At 58.1% G+C, this 18,462-nt stretch overlaps 2 protein-coding genes across 4 annotated transcripts; one reads left to right on the top strand and one right to left on the bottom strand.

Annotated features, from left to right (window-relative positions):
* Nucleotides 1-192: 192 nt before the first annotated feature.
* ZCCHC17 (zinc finger CCHC-type containing 17) lies at nt 193-11,662 on the bottom strand. Of its 3 annotated transcripts, none has more exons than XM_029080201.2 (8): nt 11,598-11,662; nt 4,618-4,710; nt 4,060-4,117; nt 3,613-3,713; nt 2,175-2,266; nt 1,550-1,650; nt 1,066-1,214; nt 193-704 (listed from the first exon to the last, which is right to left on the bottom strand). In XM_029080201.2, the coding sequence occupies exons 2-8, from the start codon at nt 4,681-4,683 to the stop codon at nt 576-578; spliced, it is 696 nt and encodes a 231-aa protein (XP_028936034.1). In that variant the 5' UTR covers nt 4,684-4,710; nt 11,598-11,662; the 3' UTR covers nt 193-575. The 3 variants fall into 3 exon arrangements, with proteins under 3 accessions (XP_028936034.1, XP_028936033.1, XP_039770294.1); XM_029080200.1 differs by lacking the exon at nt 11,598-11,662 and adding an exon at nt 8,341-8,370; XM_039914360.1 differs by lacking the exons at nt 1,066-1,214; nt 11,598-11,662 and adding an exon at nt 8,341-8,370.
* Nucleotides 11,663-11,884: 222 nt separating this feature from the next.
* On the top strand, nt 11,885-17,770 carry SNRNP40 (small nuclear ribonucleoprotein U5 subunit 40). Its single transcript, XM_029080197.2, has 10 exons — nt 11,885-12,128; nt 12,945-13,074; nt 14,052-14,145; nt 14,796-14,961; nt 15,175-15,297; nt 15,966-16,086; nt 16,223-16,305; nt 16,426-16,487; nt 17,068-17,171; nt 17,388-17,770. The coding sequence occupies exons 1-10, from the start codon at nt 11,970-11,972 to the stop codon at nt 17,435-17,437; spliced, it is 1,092 nt and encodes a 363-aa protein (XP_028936030.1). The 5' UTR covers nt 11,885-11,969; the 3' UTR covers nt 17,438-17,770.
* Nucleotides 17,771-18,462: the final 692 nt, after the last annotated feature.

Raw genomic sequence — 18,462 nt, 5'->3', positions numbered from 1 at the left:
GTCTGGGGAAGCCATGGCCTTCCACCTGAGACTTGGGGGAGGAGAGAGGGACAGGATGTCCCTGAACTCTAGGGAACAGCATGCCTTATCCTTGAGGAGGCAGTACCCATCAACTCCACACCTGCATGCAGCCTGGGGTGGGGAGGTGGGGGGAGGGGCGGGCTCACACAAAAATAAAGATGGAAACGGGGGAACGTCCACACTGAAATCCACCAGTTTAAAGCTGAGCGGCCCAGGCCTTGGGGAGGCCGGGCCGCCGCCTACTCTCCCGCAACGGGGCCCCCCACCCCTCCTGCAGCTGGGTGGCCTGGTCCAGGCCAGGTCTGCGGGGTGGGGGTGGCACTAGCGCCGACAATAACCGCCAGCGGCCAGGTCCCGGGCAGGCAGACATCAGAGCACCCCCGGCAGAGTGCCGCAAGGAGAGGCAGCCCTGGCATCCAAGCAGGCACTGACCCTGCTTCAGGCCACCCCACGGAGGGTGTGGGATGGGGCCAGTCAGGCCGCAGGGGCCGGCTGAGTCAGATGGGTGTGTAGCCCTGCCCACCTCCTCCCGTCCCCTCCCACAGCCTCAGGCCTCACTCCTTGTGATGGTGTTTCTTCTTCTTCCTCTTGTGCTGTCTGCTCTCTGCGGGGCTGGCGTCGCTCTCGGAGTCTGAGGACTTCTGATGCTTGTGGGTCTTCTTTTTCTTCTTCTTCTTCTTCTCCTACAAGAGGCAGAGAGGGAGAGGCCGGGGACTGGGATCAGAGGGGGACAGCCAGGGAAGACTGGATATGTAGGGGGAGGGGAGCTCAGAAGGCAAACCACCATTCAGGCAGGATTGGAGGTCCAGGCATCTCTGACCTTTTGCCAATCCTCAGGGCTGGTGGGAGGAAGAGAAAGCTGGAAACTGCCAGACTATTCCACACTCCTGCTTGCCCTCTCTAGATCTGCCTCTCCAAATCGGGGGGGGGGGGGGGGGGGGGGGGGGGGGAAGCATTTCTTCTCCCAGAGGAATGTCTGAAGGGGGAGCCTGTGGGGCAAATCTAGCGTGGAAACTCAGTGATCGAGTTCGTCCCACCTCTCACCTTCTTTCTCTTCTTGGACGTGCTGGGCGCCTGATCCGGCCTCCCAGGGCCCGGCTCCTCCCCCACTGCCTCTTCCTCCTCCTCTTCCTCAGGGACCAGGGTGTAGCGAGTCCCTCCGGGCTGCATGAAACAGTCCTTCGCAAAGTGCCCTGTTAGGAGGTGGGGTGGGGTCAGAAGCTGCCCCTCCAGCTGGTGAGGGGTGCCGCTGGGCACCAGCCCCATCCCACCTCCCCACCCCTCCATTCATTCAATCATACTTATTGAGCACTTACTGTGTGCAGAGCACTGTACTAAGCACTTAGGAAAGTACGATACAATAAACAGCGACATTCCCTGCCTGTAAGGAGTTTACAGTCTAGAGCCCTCTGGATCAAGGGAGCAGAGGAAGTCCCTCCCCCCCCACCTCGGGGGGCACTGGAGGGCAGGGGAGGATGGGCGGGAGCTGGTGAAGGCACAAGCTGGGATGGGTCACACTCCCACACACCTTTGCAACCACACTTCTTGCACACGGTGTTCAGCACAGCCTCCAAGGTGATCTTCTGCCCCGTGAAGTCCTTGAAGGAGCGTTTGCGTCTCTCCTCCTGACTGCCCAGAAATGGGGGAAGTCACCGCCTTGCCACCATCCTCTACCCGCTCCCGGCCCCCTGCACCTGTCTCTTATCCTCCCAGTCTCCCCATACCCTAGCTGCTCCCGGCCCCTAATCCCCAACTGTCACCCCCCAACCCCCAGGCCCCGAACCCCCAAACTTGGACAGCCAATGAGAAGACTTGGCTGGGCTGGTGGCGGAGGGGAGTCCACTACCGGGACCCCCATAGTGAGGAAAATCCACCTCTGCTCCTTGTGGGTGTTTGAGGGGGAGATGTGCAGCACTAGGACCCCAGCTGGAAGAATCAGGTGGGCCCATCCACTACCCAAACCCTAGGGGGTGGGAGCACAGGGGCCGTGCCCCACCTCTGCCAGCTCCAGGCCTGGTATGGCCCCTTCCCCATCCCACATAATACACGGGCAGAGTCAGGTTGGCCAAGCTGGGGCTTAGAGAGGAGGACCACCCAACACCACCCCAGTCCAGCCCTGCCCAAACCCACCCCTGCCAGGCCCATGTACCCACTCGAGGACCACGTTATTGGGGTCCAGGTCCTGCCCGGTTCCCTGGTGGACCACCTTCATAGACAGGGACAGCTTGACCTTGTCATCCTTCACCTGGGGAAGGCAGTGGGTCACTTGGTGGGGGCGGGGGCCCACCTGCCCCCCCAGAACCGGGGTACAGAATGGTGCTGTCGCTGCAGGGCTGGGTAGGGGCAGGGGCTGAGTGCCGACCATCCACGGCGGAGGCAGGAGGGCCCGTGCTGGGGGCGTGGAAAGGGATAAAGACCCATACTCTGCCCCCCAGGCCCCTTTGGTGGGGAGGGGACCTTGAAACACCCCCAACAGCTGGTGTAGGAGGAGGCAAAGTGGTCACCAACTGAGCAGAGAGCTCCTGGGCTGTGGCAGTGGGTTGTCTGTGGGTCCCCATGAGACACTACAGTTGTTGCCCAAGGAGACTCCCTGCCCACCCCCCCCCTTCTGTCACCTCCCCCTACCCCCCAGTCCTGGCCCTCCGTTACCCTCCTCTCCCACTGCTCCCCCTCATCCTCGCCCTACCCAGCTCTGGTTCGCACTCCAAGACACTCCCTCAGCTCCTGTGCTCATGTGAGCAGCGCAGTCAGAGGAAATCCCAAGGGTGCCGAGCCCACCGCAGCCACCTGCTGGCATGCTGCACAGCAACTCTACTTCTCCTCTCTCATTGACTCTGCTCCACAGCCCTCACCTCCCAAGAACACTTCCAGACCTAACACACTGTCCTGAAACGCCCAGGGCCCTGACCAATCTCCCCACTCTCTTGACCGATGACTGTGATGTATTTGACTCATACTAATCAAATCCCACAGGCGAGACCTCCCCAAATTTCCCTTTTTCCCAATCACCAGCCCTCGCTCACCCTTCCCAGCCACCTGTCAAGAGGGGGTTGTCCTATTTCCTGATCCCGGAGGTATGGCGACTCACTGCGCCTTGCTCATCTCTCTCTTTTTCCTTGCTCTGCCACCGCAGGTCAAGCCCTTGCTCACACTCTCTTCTCTCCTGCCTGGAACTCCCAACCCCTTGGCCTCTGGCAGATCACTACTCTCCTCCTCTACAATGTCCTCCCTTAAACCATATCTCCTCTCAGAGACTTTCCCAGATCAATCTCTCATCTCTTCACCGTCCTGACCGTCAACTTGCACCTCTGTTTCACCTCAGCATTTGGGTTGGCATCCCCATGCCCCCCTGGCCGTCTGATACTTAGTGAGCATTTTTCTCTACAAACGGCTGCTTTCCCAACCTGTCTGTAATTTACTGTACTTCACCAATCCGCTAACCTGTAAGCTCCTTGAGGGCAGGGCCCTCGTCTCCCAAGCGTTCAGTAAAGTGGTTGGGCAGGGCAGATCACTGGGTCAATAGGACGGAGGGAGGGAGGGATGGTGTGTCCCCCAGGCCGCGGCCCCTCCCGCAGCATCCCAGGGCCTCACCTCCCGGCCAATCAGCTTGACCCATACGGTGTCGCCCACATCCACCATCTCGGAGGGCTTGTCCACGCGGCAGGAAGACATGTGGGTGCGGTGGACCAGGCCTGGGGTAGTGGGGGCACAGGAGCCGTGTGGGTCCTGCCGCCTGTGCAGACTCCCCTTCCCCTGCCCTGGGCGGGGCCCCCCCGGCTAGGGAGAGACCGGGGGTGCTCGGCACCCTGGGCCCACTCTGGCTGGGCAGGGCTGCCCCACAAGGGGTGCAGGGACCCCTGGGAGGGCAGAGGGATGCCCCCAGGCTGCACCTGTGGGCTCAGTCCCCCAGTCCCAACCCCCACCCATTTTCTCCTTCGGCAGGGAGAGCAGAATCGCAGTCCTGTTCAGTGCTCAGAGGCTGCGGACTGCTTGGGGGTGGGGGAAGGGAGTGGGGGAGCTCCGTGCTCTGAGACCCACCTTGTTTCCTGCAGCCCGGGATGCGGACAAAGGCACCGTAGTCCTTCACAGAGGCCACCTGTGGGGGCGGGGAGAGAGGGCTTAGGGAGCTGTGGGTGGGGAGCATAGGCACTGGGGAGTAAGTGGGGAGCCAGGGTCGGGGGGGAGGCTGGGGAATTGGGGGCACTGGTGGGGAGTCCTCACTGTGGCTGGCCGGCATCTCTGGGAGGACCCAGGGTGGGAACAGTCGTTTCTCTCCCCGCCCCCTCGCCTCTGTATTCCCTCTGGGGTCAGAAGGAAGGGAGGGAAAAGGGAAGAGGAGCTGCCTTCCCAAACCAAGTCCTCGTGCAGATGTTGGGGTATTTGGCGAGTAGGGGAAGGACTGGGAGGTAGTAGGTGCCGCTCTCCCTGTCAGCACACGGGGGGCACTGTGGCCGAGACATAAAAACAACTGCCAACTGCCCCACGCGTGCCCCCACCCTCCTGCATATACAGCGGGTGGCAGCACCCTTCCCGAAGCACCTACTCTCGACACCCCTGTAGGGGTCGGGGAGGGATGGGCTACCTCCACCTACTTACCTCCCCTCGGAAGATGGAGTAGAGGTCGGGGATGCTTCCCTCGCCGTCTTCCCTTCCGGAAATCATTGCCACGTGGAACCGGCTGCCTCTGACCTGGCCCCGCAGGGAGAAATAGTCATCGGACACAGCCCGGGAAAAAGGGCCCGGCGCTTAGCCGGGCTTCGAGACGGAGTCTGAGCCTGGCAAAGTGCCTGGTGCCCAGCCAGAGTTTATGCCCAAGCCCAGCAAAGTATCAGGTGCCCAGCCAGAGTTCATGACAGAACCCGGCACCCAACCAGAAACCAAGAGAGCACCCAGTGCCCAGGTGGAGCCTGGATCCGGAGTCCAGGATCCAACGGGAGCCCGAGGGAGTTGAATCCAGGTCAGTGGCCAAACCAGTGCCCAGTAGGGACAGTGCTCTCCCTAGTGATGGGGCCCTAGCAGCCACCGCGGCCCCAGAGAGGGTGCGAGTTGCTGGCAAGAGGCCTCCAGGTCCAAGCGTTCACAAGCCCCTCTTGGTACATCTGGGCTGAGGCAGGAATTCTTGCACCTAAGGCACGAAGATTTAGCGGGAGGGGAAGGGCGGGGTGGGGGAGGAAGGGTGGCTTTCAGTGGTGGCAGTGCTCCTCTTTGATAATAATGATGGTATTTGTTAAGTGCTTACTATGTGCAAAGCACTGTTCTAAGCACGGGGGGGGGGGGGAATACAAAGCGATCAGGTTATCCCATGTGGGGCTCATAGTTTTAATGCCCATTTTACAGGTGAGGTAACAGAAGCACAGAGGTTAAGTCACACAGCTGACAAACTGCGGATCCGGGATTAGAACCCATGACCTCTGACTCCCAAGCGCGGGCTCTTTCCTCTGAGCCACGCTGCTTCTCATAATAATACTGATGGCATTTGTTAGGCGCTTACTATGTGCCAAGCACTGTTCTAAGCACTGGGGGGGATACAAAGGGATCAGGCTGTCCCACGTGGGGCTCACAGTCCTAATCCCCATTTTACAGATGAGGAAACTGAAGCACAGAGAAGTCAAGTGACTTGCCCAAAGTCACATAGCTGACAAGTGGCAGAGCTGGGATTAGAACCCATGACCCCTGACTCCCAAGCCTGGGCTCTTTCCACTGAGCCATGCTGCTTCTTTATCTTACTCGGGGCCATCAACCCTTTGCCTGCTCCCAGCCAGCACCGCTGCCACAGAGGTAGAAGAAAACCAAATGAAAATCAGGGGCTCTGGGCTCCAGTTCGTGGCCGAGGAGGGAGGTACGGAGGCCAGGGATGGTTGGACGGACGGACAGACACCGGATTGGAACAGGAACCATGGTGGATGCCCAAATCCCATTTTGCCTGTCAGTGGCCTTTCTCTGCCCCGCTCGGTGATGACAACAGTGACGGTGTTTAGCGCTTTCTGGAGTTAAGCACGGGGCACGGGGAAAAAGGGCGGGTAGGAGTCATGACCCAAGACCCAGTCTCTGTCCCATACGGACTCTCCATCTCGGGAGTCTGCGGGACGAAGGGGCCGTGACCCAGGCACCATGGGATGCCGCCTCTGGCTTCACCCCCAGGGCATTTCAGCAAATTTAGCCACCCCGAGGAGGAATCGGCAGGGCAGGAGACGCGGCTGGCAGGACGCAGATCCCTCCCGCAGGCGACCGGAGCCAGAGCGGAGGGGTGGGCCAGGCTGGGGCAGAGCCCGTGTAGGGGGCCGGCCGCACATCTCCTGCCCCGCTCTGCCTGGAGGATCTGAGTGGGGGCGGTAGGGCCGATGCTGCCCCGTCCAGTCTGGCTGGGCTTGGACCCAGCAGAGATAAACTTGTTGTACTGTACTCTCCGGTGCGGAGTACAGTGCTCTGCACACAATAAGTGTCCCTCCTAACAGATGTTTGGGCTGCTGGAGGAAATCAGACCCTGCCAGCCCCAGAACTTGGGCCTCGGTTACTCCTGCACGGACCCCAAAGCAGCGGGGGAGGAGGAGCAGTGGGGGAGGGAGGGAGGAGGAGGAGCCGCAGCAACAGGGGAAGAGCAGGGGAGCGGCAGGAGCAGCAACAGCGGCAGTAGAGGAGGAGCAGCAGCAGCAGGTGAGGAGGAGCAGGAGCAGGAGAGGAGGAGCAGGAGCAGCAGCTGCAGGCAGGCCAGAACTCTGCCTCTTCCTCCCTCTCTCTTTCCTCATGTCTCCCCAGGCCCCAGCCCTTCGGTGCACCACCCCAATCTCAAAATGAGACCCGGGGACTCCTATCTGTAGGGAAGCTGCATGGTTGAGTGGCAAGTGCTCGGGCTTGGGAGTCAGAGGTCGTGAGTTCTAATCCCAACTCCTCCGCTTGTCAGCTGTGTGATTTTAGGCAAGTCATTTAACTTCTTTGTGCCTCAGTTACCTCATCTGGAAAATGGGGATTAAGACTGTGAGCCCCACGTGGGACAATCTGATCACCTTGTATCTACCCCACTGCTTAGAACAGCGCTTGGCACATAGTAAGCGCTTAATAAATACCATCGTCATCAACGACACCATTTGGCAGATGTGGAATAACAGTGATAAAAATTAGTGTATTTATTAAGCACTGTACTAAGTACTAGAGTAGATAAAAGACAATCAGGTTGGACACAGTCCCTGTCCTACATGGAGCTCAAGCTCTAAGTCAGATTGAAGAGGATTTACTCCCCACTTTACAGATGAGGGAACTGAGGCACAGAGAAGATAATAATAATAACAATAATAATAGCATTTGTTAAGTGCTTACTGTGTGCCAGGCATTGTACTAAGCGCTGGGCTGGGCACAAGTGAATCGGGTTGGACACAGCCCCTGCCCAACAAGGGGCTCACAGTCTTAATCCCCATTTTACTGATGAGGAAAGTGAGGCACAGAGAAGTGAGGTGACTTGCCCAAGGTCACATAGCAAACAAGTGGTGGAGCTGGGATTAGAACCCACAACCCTCTGACTCCCAGGCCTGTGCTCTGACCCAAGATCAGCCAGTAGGCAAATACAGAGCTGGGATTAGAACCCAGGTCCCCTGACTCCTAGGCCCATGCTCTTTCCACTAGGCCACACTGGAAACTGGGGCACAGAGAGATTCAGTGACTTGTCTGAGGTCACAAAAGAGCCAGAGGCTGGAAAGTATTTTGGAAAGGAAACCAGCTCCAGAGTGCATGACCAAGTTGCTGCCCACCTTGCCATCTCCTTCACTGATAAAATTGAAACCATCGGGCATGAACTCCCCAAGATCTCCCCTTGACATCACCAGTTCCAGCTCCCCCACATCTTCATTTACACTCTCTCTTTCCCAGCATCCCTCGAGAGGAGGCCTCCAGCCTGTTTTCAAAGTCTACTCCTCCACCTGCACTTCCAAAACTATTCCTTTGCATCTTATTAAAACACTTGAGTTCACTCTTCTTTCCTCCCTGACCCCCATCTTCAACCAGTTACTCTCTAATGACTCTTTTCCCTCTGCCTTCCAACATGTCCAAAACAAACCTCATCTTTCCACCCAAACCTTGTTCTCTCTTGGACTTATCCATAACTGTAGAAAACATCATTATCCTTCCTGTCTCACAGGCCCGTATCCTTGGATCATCTCTCTCATTCAACCTACTACATATACAATTTGTTACTAAATCCTGTCCTACCTTCACGATGCCTCTCGAATCCACCCTTTCCTCACCATCCAAACTGCTACCATGCTGACCCAAGCACTTATCCTATCCTGCCTTGTATAATAATAATAATGGTATTTGTTAAGCACTTACTGTATGCCAAGCACTGCTCCAAGCGCTGGTGTAGATACAAGGTAATCAGGTTGTCCCACGTGAGGCTCACAGTCTTTAACTCCTATTTCACAGATGAGGAAACTGAGACATAGAGAAGTTAAGTGACATGCCCAAGGTCACATAGACGAATGGCGGGGCCGGGATTAGAACCCACATCCTCTGACTCCCAAGCCCGTGCTCTTTCCTCTAAGCCACACTGCTCCTCATCAGCCTCCTCGCTACCCTCCATCTCTTTTCTCTCCCTTCTCCAGTCCATCCTCCACTCTGCCATCCCGTTATTTAAAAAAAAACAAAACCACTCAGTCCACATTTCCCTGCTCTTCTACAACCCAGTCTGCAAACCTCACTCCTCTGGCACCAACCCACTTGCTATGTCTTGATCTCACCTCTCTCTTGCCTGACCCCTTGCCCAAGCCTCCCTCTGGCTTGGCACCCTCTCCTGATTCATATCTGACAGACCACCACTCTTCCCAACCTTCAAAACCTTAATAAACTCACATTCCTCCAAGGCACCTGTCCCGTCTAATTCCTCACGTCCTTGTCTAAGCCTTCCCTTCTGCATCGCTATGCACTTGGGTTTTTCTTAAGCACTTGATATACATCCCTCCTCCCAGCCCCACAGCACTTTCATTCATACCTATCTGTGATTTTTTTCTAGTGTCTTTTTCTATAAGCTCCTTGTGGGGCGGGCTCATAGCTATTCTAATGTATTGTACTCTCCTCAAGGACTTAGCACAGTGTTCTGCACACACTAAGTGCTTACAGATGTCAGTGATTGAAACCAAGAGTCCAGGAAATCCATAAATACAGCCACATTCTGGAAAAATGGGAGTAAGCCAGGGTGGAGGATGTGTTTTTGGTGACAGAGAAGGGGCCCCTCCCCAGCCCCCGGAGTTCGCCCCAACCCCCGCTGCCTTTGTTCCTTTTCCCTTTTCTCCCATTCCAATCCGCATCCCCTTGCATTGCTCTCTTTATTCGCAATAATAATAATGACGGTATTTGTTAAGTACTTACTATGTGCCAAGCATCGCTTTTAGCATTGGGGTAGTTATAGAGTAATTAGGTTGTTCCATGTGAGGCTCACAGTCTTAATTCCCATTTTACAGATGTGGTAACTGAGGCACAGAGAAGTTATGTGGCTTGCCCAAGGTCACATAGCAGACAAGTGGTGGAGTCGGGATTAGAACCCACATCCTCCAACTCCCAGGCCCATGTTCTTTCCACTAAGGCACGTTACTTCTCTCAGCCCGCCTACACTTCTGTCCATTGCTGCCATTTATATTAATGTCTGTATCCCCCTCTAGATTGTAAGGTCGTTTTGGGGAGGGAATGTGCCATGGCTTAGTGGATACAGCACGGGACTAGGAGTCACAAGGTCATGGGTTCTAATTCCGGCTCTGCCATGTCTGCTATGTGGCCTTGGACAAGTCACTTCACTTCTCTGTGCCTCAGTGACCTCATCTGCAAAATGGAGATTGAGACTGTAAACCCCATGTGGGCCAGGGGAGTGTGTCCAAAAGGATTTGCTTGTATCCACCCCAGCGCTTAATAATAATAACGTTGGTATTTGCTAAGCGCTTACTTTGTGCCAAGCACCACTCTAAGCGCTGGGGGAGATACAAGATAATCAGATTGTCCCCTGTGGGGCTCACAGTCTTCATCCCCATTTTACAGATGAGGGAACTGAGGCCCAAAGAAGTCAAATGAATTGCCCAAGGCCACAGAGCTGATAAGCAGTGTGGCTCAGTGGATAGAGCCCGGGCTTGGGAGTCAGAGGTCAGGGGCTCGAATCCCAGCTCTGCCACTTGTCACCTGTGTGACTGTGGGCAAGTCACTTCACTTCTCTATGCCTCAGTTCCCTCATCTGTAAAATGGGGATGCAGACTGTGAACCTCACGTGGGACAACCTGATGACCCTGCCTCTCCCCCAGCGCTTAGAACAGTGCTCGGCCCATAGTAAGCGCTTAACAAATACCAACATTATTATTCACTTCTCTGTGCCTCAGTTCCCTCATCTGTAAAATGGGGATTACGATTGTGCGCCTCATGTGGGACAACCTGATCACCTTGTATCCTCCTCCCCAGCGCTTAGAAGGGTGCTCTGCACATAGTAAGCGCTTAACAAATACCAACATTATAACTGATTGAGCCAGGATTAGAAACCACGACCTCTGGCTCCCCGGCCCGGGCTCTTTCCACTGAGCCGTGTTGCCGAGCACGGTGCCTGGCAGTAAGCGCTTAATAATGTTGGTATTTGTTAAGCACTTACTATGTGCAGAGCACTGTTCTAAGCACTGGGGTAGACACAGGGGAATCAGGTTGTCCCTCGTGGGGCTCACAGTCTTCATCCCCATTTTACAGACGAGGGAACTGAGGCACCGAGAAGTGAAGTGACTTGCCCAGGGTCACCCAGCAGACAAGTAGATTCGAACCCATGACCTCTGACTCCAAAGCCCGGGCTCTTTCCACTGAGCCACGCTGCTTCTCCAACGAATGTTTGTATTATTATAGTGTACTGTCCCAAGCGTTTAGCACAGGGGAAGCACCATGGCTCAGTGGAAAGAGCCTGGGCTTCGGAGTCAGAGGTCATGGGTTTCGACTCCCGGCTCTGCCACTTGTCAGCTGTGTGACTGTGGGCAAGTCACTTCACTTCTCTGGGCCTCAGTTCCCTCATCTATAAAATGGGGATTAACTGTGAGCCTCACGTGGGATGACCTGATGACCCTGTATCTCCCCCAGTGCTTCGAACAGTGCTCTGCACATAGTAAGCGCTTAACAAATACCAATATTATTATTATTACTTCACTTCTCTGGGCCTCAGTTCCCTCATCTGTAAAATGGGGATTAAATGTGAGCCTCACGTGGGACCACCTCCTTACCCTGTATCTCCCCCAGCGCTTAGAACAGTGCTCTGCACAGAGTAAGCGCTTAACAAGTACCGATATTATTATTATTACTTCACTTCTCTGGGCCTCAGTGACCTCATCTGGAAAATGGGGATGAAGACTCTGAGCCTCACGTGGGACCACCTGATGACCCCGTCTCTCCCCCGGCGCTCAGCACAGTGCCTTGCACCTAGGAAGCGCTTAACAAATACCAACATTATTACAATAAGGGCTCAATCAAGACGACCGATTGAGGGACCGGCTGTTCCCCGTGCCCGTTTCCCAAGCCCGGAGGGGGGCAGGGGTGCGGGAAAGGAGGCCGAGGCCAGTGCCAATCGCCACCGCACTCACCGGAGCCGGGCCCGGCGCCGTCCCCGCCGCCGTCGCCGCCGCCCGCCAACGACCGCCTGGGCGGCCAATCGCCGCCCCCCACAATGCAGCGCGCTGCCCCCTCCCCCCCCCCCGCGCTCTGTCCCGGGGGGGGGCTGTCGGCGCGCGGACGGAGTGACGTCACGCGCGCCCGGGCCAATCGGCGGCCCTGGCGGGGACCAATCAGCGGGGAGCGGGGGGGGGAGGCGCGGCTGCCGATTGGTCGGCCGGCGGCCGGAAGATCGCGGGGGAAGGAGAAAGGCCGAAGCGCGGCCAGGCGGCCCGAAGAGGAGGGAGGGAGGGAGGTTGAGCGGGTTGGGGTCTTCGGAGGCCGCTGCCGCCGCCATCGCCATCATGATCGATCCCCACAAGCGGAAGGGTCCGGAGCTGGCGCTCGTGCCCCTGAAGCGGCCCCGGCAGGAGCTGCTGCTGGGCGTGCAGGGCCCGGGCCCGGGCCAGGCCCCGGCGGGGGCGCCGCAGCCGCAGGGACCGCCCGCCGCCCTCATGCAGGCGGTGAGGAAGGAGCCCCGGGGCGGGGGCGGCAGGCGGCGGACGCAGCGGCCTGGCTCAGCGGCAAGAGCCCGGGCTGGCGGGGCACAGGTCATGGGTTCCAATCCCGGCCCGGCCCCTTGTCAGCTGGGGGGACGGTGGCCAAGTCACTTCGCTGGGCCTCAGTGACCTCCTCTGCAAAATGGGGATTCACTGTGAGCCTCACGTGGGACAACCTGGTGACCCTGGAGCTCCCCCAGCGCTTAGAACCGTGCTCTGCACGTAGTAAGCGCTTAACGGATACCAACATTATTATTGTTACTTCACCTCGCTGGGCCTCAGTGACCTCCTCTGCAAAATGGGGATTAACTGTGAGCCTCACGTGGTGACCCTGTATCTCCCAGCGCTTAGAACCGTGCTCTGCACGTAGTAAGCGCTGAACAGATACCAACATTATTCTTATTACTTCACTGGGCCTCAGTGACCTCCTCTGCAAAATGGGGATTAATGTGAGCCTCACATAGGGACAACCTGATGACCCTGTATCTACCTTAGCGCCTAGAACAGTGCTCTGCACATAGCAAGCGCCTAACAAATACCAACATTATTATTATTATCTTGGGGGCGGTCTCATCACGGGGATGGGAGGGAGGTCTCATCCTGGGGGCAGGAGGGGGGGAAGGTCTCAGGACGGGGGGCGGGGAGGATGTCTCAGTCCAGGGGTGGGAGGGGGAGGAGGGTCTCGGCCCAGCCGGGCGCGCCGGCGGTTTCTCGCAGGGTCCCCCGTTTCCGGGCCCGGAAGGCTGCCCGGCCCAGTCTGATCGAGTGTCCCCGCCGCAGGGCCCGCCGCGGTGCTCCTCTCTCCAGGCCCCCATCATGCTGCTGTCCGGACACGAAGGGGAAGTTTACTGCAGCAAGTTCCACCCCAACGGCTCCACGCTGGCCTCGGCGGGCTTTGACCGGCTGATCCGTAAGTCTTCTCCAAGCCTCGCAGATGGACGGTAGACTGGAAGATCGTTGGGGCCAGGGAATGTCACAGTTGATTCGTTAATGAATGACAACCGCCCTGGCTCCTCCGGGCCGTAGCTTACGTCTGCCACCACGGCGACTGGGCCCGTCCTCGGGAGGGGGCCGCCGGGCACGGCAAGACGTGAGCCCGTTGTTGGGCAGGGATTGTCTTTATGTGTTGCCGAATTGTATATTCCAAGCGCTTAGTACAGTGCTCTGCACGTAGTAAGCGCTCAATAAACATGTCTGAAGTGTCGTGGCCCAGGCGGGGCGGCCGGTCAGCCAGGGTTTCCACCCACGGGGCTGCAGCCGGGCCGAGGCAGGATGAGGACGGGAGGGTGAACGGCGGAGGCCGACCCCAGTCTCAAGAGGTCTGAGTTGAGACCACGGCTGCTGTCAGAAGGATGGGCGCCTCCTCCCCCAGGGCCCCAGGAAAGGCTTCCTCCACACTCAGGGCGTGCTGGATGCCGGCCCTCAACTGCCGGTTGTCCTCCCGTGAGAAGCGGCGTGGCCTAGTGGCTAGAGCACAGGCCTGGGAGTCAGAAAGATCCAGGTTCTAGTCCCGGCTCCCCCACTTATCTGCTGAGTGACTTCAGGCAAGTCATTTCATTTTGCTGGGCCTCATTTACCTCCTCTGTAAGATAGGGATAAACACTGTGAGCCCCATGTGGGACGTGGACTGTGTCCTGCTTGATTAACCTCTTTCTACCCTATGGCTTAATACAGTGCCCGGCACTTAGTAAGTGCTTATCATAACTGTTAGTAAAGAAAAGGAAAGTGGGGCTGGCCTTGGGCCTGTGGCCATCTTTGGCGGTCCGCATTTGTCCTACCTGAGAGGCCTCTGGAAACCTCGTCAGATGGTCAGTCAGGAGCCGCGACTGAGTGCAGGAGAGCATGCAGCAGAGGTAATGAATACCGTGTCTCCTGGTCTTCATCCAGTGCTGTGGAGTGTGTACGGAGACTGCGACAACTATGCCACGCTCAAGGGCCACAGCGGAGCCATCATGGAGCTTCACTACAACACAGACGGCAGGTGAGAGTCTGTCCCCCATCCCCCCCCCCCCGCACCAGCCTCCTCTCTGGGCCTCCATCTCGTCCGATTCACCGACGACCCCTCACCTACATCCACCCTCTGGCCTGGAGCCCCCTCCACATATGACAGACCCCTGCTCTTCCCACCTTCAAAGCCCTGCCCACATCATACCTCCAAAAGGCCTTTCCTGATAAAGCCCCGCGTTTGTCCTACTCGCTCTCCCTTCGGTGTCGTCTGGGCACTTGGATCTGTACCTCCCCTAAGCATCTGATATCCACCCAACGACACTTGTGTATCTGCCCTCATACCCTGCCAGTTCCCCATCTATAATTTACCTTGATTTTTGTCTCCTCCTCTAGGCTATAAGCTCCTTGTAGGTAGGAATTGTGCCTACCAACTCTATTGTATTACTCTCACCTAACCACTTTATAGAGTGCTCTGCAAAACAATAAGCACTCAACAGATGCCATTGATTTGGGCCGATACTGGTCTCTGCTCTGAAAAATGAGGTGGAAAGGTGGTGCTGGCAGGCCCAGCTGCAGTTGCCTGACATGGAGCACTGTCCAGGTTTAGGGCTGACTCCTCCTCCCTCCAAGCCCACCAACGCCTTCTCTCTCTCTCTCCCCTTCTCCCCCTGTCTCTTTCTCCAGCATGCTCTTCTCGGCCTCCACAGATAAGACTGTGGCCGTGTGGGACAGCGAGACTGGGGAGAGAGTGAAGCGACTCAAAGGCCACACGTCCTTCGTGAACTCCTGCTACCCGGCCCGCAGGGGCCCCCAACTTGTCTGCACGGGCAGCGATGATGGCACTGTGAAGGTAGGGTGTGTTCGGGTGGAGATGTGCCTGCTTGGGACTGCCTTGGACCCACTAGTGTCCAGCAGAGGTGGAGGAAGCTGCCCAGGCGCCCTTATCAGCCAGAGCCGTGGCAGCACTGGAGCCGGTGGAGGGGTGGCGGGGGGGCAACCCTGGGGTAGGGAGCGAAGGGGAGCCACTCGTCCGCCTGTCCTGCTCATCCTGCTGTCATGGCAGCTGTGGGACATCCGGAAGAAAGCGGCCGTGCAGACGTTCCAGAACACCTACCAGGTGCTCGCCGTGACCTTCAACGACACCAGCGACCAGATCGTGTCTGGAGGCATAGACAATGACATCAAGGTGAGCCTGGTGGGTTCCCCGGGCTGCTGGTGTCTGGACCGGCTGTTTCTACCCCACCTGCTTGGCTGGCCAGAGTGGGACCGTCTCCCCGCTCCCAGCTCCTTGCTTCCTGCTGGCCTCGTGTGTGTGGAAAGAGTGAGAGAAGCCGAACTCTTGCTCGGGCCTGGATTTCCCCACCCCATCACCCCCAGGCACTGGAGGTGGTGAAATCAGACTGCAAATTCCCACAAAGCCGGGAGAGGGTGGACTGGACCCTGCCCAGAGTAGTTCTGGTTCTGCTACTGTCCCAGGTCTGTCTCAGGTCTAAAGCGGGGATCCAGGGACGGAGAGAAAGGCAGGGCTGTTCCGTGGTCCTGTGATGTTGGGTCACAGGGAGTCCCGGGTGGTGGCGGGTGTGTGCCATCAGTGGGGTGTGTCAGGGGTTTTAGATGGTCCATGCTGGGGCGTCAGGGATGGAGAAGGCGGTGTCAGGGGTGTTAGATGGGCCATATTGCGTCACCGGAGGGAGTTGGGGTGGGTGGGCGGAGTTATTTCCTTTCCGCTGTTGCTCAGGTTGCCCCAGCCCCCTGCGGCCAGGCTGGCTGCTCCGAGGCGGTGGGTAGGTGGTGGGGGGGTGGAAGTTCTGCTGGGACTGCTTCTGAAATCTCGCCCTGATTGGCCCTTGACAGGTGTGGGATCTGCGCCAGAACAAGCTTACCTACACGTTGAGGGGCCACGCGGACTCCGTGACTGGCCTCAGCCTGAGCTCCGAAGGCTCCTATCTACTGTCCAACGCTATGGACAATACCGGTACTGCTGCAGGGGAGAGGGTGGGGGGCGGGGGTAGCCCCCTGGACAGTCCTGAAGGGGAGAGGGGAGAACTGGTGCAGCCTCTCCTCCTCACACGAGCCAACGGTCTCTCTCTCTCTCTCTCTCTCTCTCTCAGTGCGGATCTGGGATGTGCGCCCATTTGCCCCCAAGGAGCGATGCGTCAAGATCTTCCAGGGAAATGTCCACAACTTTGAAAAGGTCAGGGTGGCGGCAGGTTGGATGCCGACCTAGCACTGTAGTGGGCATTTTCTTTGGTCGGGGTGGGGTGTGTGTGGCGGGGGACGGGACAGGATGCTGATGCCTGGCGTGTTTCTGTAGAATCTCCTGCGCTGTGCCTGGTCCCCAGATGGGAGCAAGATTGCTGGCGGCTCAGCAGACAGGTGAGGAGGGATGGGGGACCGATGGGGATCCTTGGGCATGCATGTAGCAAAGGCTGGGTAGTTGTATGGCAAGGTCACTGCGGGCAGTGGGTGAAGATAGAAGTGAACTCACATCGGGGCCAAGTGCTTGGTGTCCAGTGGCCGAGAGTCAGCAGGGTCGGAGTCCCGCGGTCCCGTACCATCCCCTGTACACCGCACCCCCCAGCAGAGCCACCGGGTTTGCTCGTGGGTGTGGACGTGGACAAGGCTGCGGTGGCAAGCCGGGACAATCAGGCTAGGACCGGCAGGGAATTTCGTGGGCCTCTGCTCCGGACAGCTCTGCCTGGCACGTCCCAGGGCCTCCTGGGTGGCCTTGGCTCAATTCCTGCTTCCTTGGAGGCTTCACCCACACACCTTGCTGGGGCTCCAGCAGTGGCGTGGGATCCTGGGCCCATTACGTCTGGCTCTGTAGGAGGGTCCCCCCGGGCCCTACCCTGTCTTGCCCCTGCAGCGTCTTGTCCCCTACCCCAGGCCAACCAGTCCAGGCCAGGGGGTTTGGGTGTTGGGATTCTGGTTACATCCTCTCGCCCTGACGTTTCAGGTTTGTGTACGTGTGGGACACCACGAGCCGGCGGATCCTGTACAAGCTTCCTGGCCACGCCGGCTCCGTAAATGAGGTGGCCTTCCACCCCGACGAGCCCATCGGTGAGTCCACTGTGGCTGCCTGGTGGGTGGGCACACGTCACAGCTGGGGGCTCCCTCCTCTTCCCCGTCAGAGGAAAGACCAGTGGCCCCTCTTTTCCCCTGGGGCTGCCTTGTTGGCTGCCCCTTCCCGCTGGATCTGTCGGGGGTGGGGGTGGGGTGAGTGCCCCCCGGCCCTCTCTGGCGTCGTCATCAGCGACTGCTTATTTCCCCCCCCAGTCCTGTCTGCATCTAGTGACAAGCGTCTCTACATGGGTGAGATCCAGTGACACCTCCGCAGGGATCCTCAGCCGCGAGGGGCCGGGGGACCCCCACCCTCGGCTTCCTCTCCCGATGACTCGATGGCCCCGGCCGCCTGCTGCCACTGGACAAGCCCCGCCTGCCTTCGTCCATTTAGGGCATGGCCCTTGTCCCAGACTGACCGTGGCTCCTGGCCTTACAAGCCCCATGGCTGATGCCGTGCTTGGGGCATGGTGTGTGTGTGCATGTGTGCGTGCGTGTGTGTGTGTATGAGTTTTTCACCCAACCTCCCAGCCTCTTCAGAGCTGCACCGTGCTCCCTGGCACGGTGTTTTTTTACACAAATAGAAGATGTTTGCAGAATGGCGCCTCCACTTCGTGCCTCTGCCCTGCTGCCCCCCGGGGGCTGGGGGAGTGAGGGAGGGGGTCGAGGTGCCTCCGCCCTCCATGCAGCCGGGCCTTCGGGTCCCAGAATGATGACCCACTGAGCTCCACCTGACACTGATCTTGGCCTGCTCAGGGCCAGGGTCTCACAGCGCAACGGTCTCCTCTGGCAAGGGCACAGAGGCTGGGCCCGCCCCCTGGGGAATTACTATGTGCGGAGCACTGTACTGAGTGCTTGGGAGAGTACAGTATAACAGAAACATTGGGGACCAGGTGCTAGAGTTGATAGACACGATCCTTGCCCCCAAGGAGCTTACGTCTAGTTGGGGAGAGTGGGAGACAAACTAAAGTAGAGGGAGAGGGCAAGCAGCAGAGTCTGAGGAGATGCCTGTGAGTGCTGACAAGGGCGTGGTGGGAGAGCTGCAAAGTGCTTGGCGCATTTGGACTCACAGGGGCAGAGCTGATGTAGTAGGGAGCGAGAGTGGTGGGAAGGTGCAAAGAGGAGCACTTAGGCAGGGGAAACTTGCAGGAGGTATGAGGTCAGTTGGGTTTTGAAGGGGGAAGAATGGTGATGTGGAGGGTGGGGAGGAGTTGCAGGCAGGAGGGCCTCAGGGGGAGAAGGAAACGAGGCAAAGTGAGTTGGTTGGTCTTACAGGAACCCAGTGTACGGG

This window comes from Ornithorhynchus anatinus, chromosome 16, assembly GCF_004115215.2.
Source record: "Ornithorhynchus anatinus isolate Pmale09 chromosome 16, mOrnAna1.pri.v4, whole genome shotgun sequence".
NCBI lineage: Eukaryota > Metazoa > Chordata > Mammalia > Monotremata > Ornithorhynchidae > Ornithorhynchus > Ornithorhynchus anatinus.
Note: the sequence above shows the minus strand (reverse complement) of the source record. Positions and strands in the feature narration are given on the sequence as shown.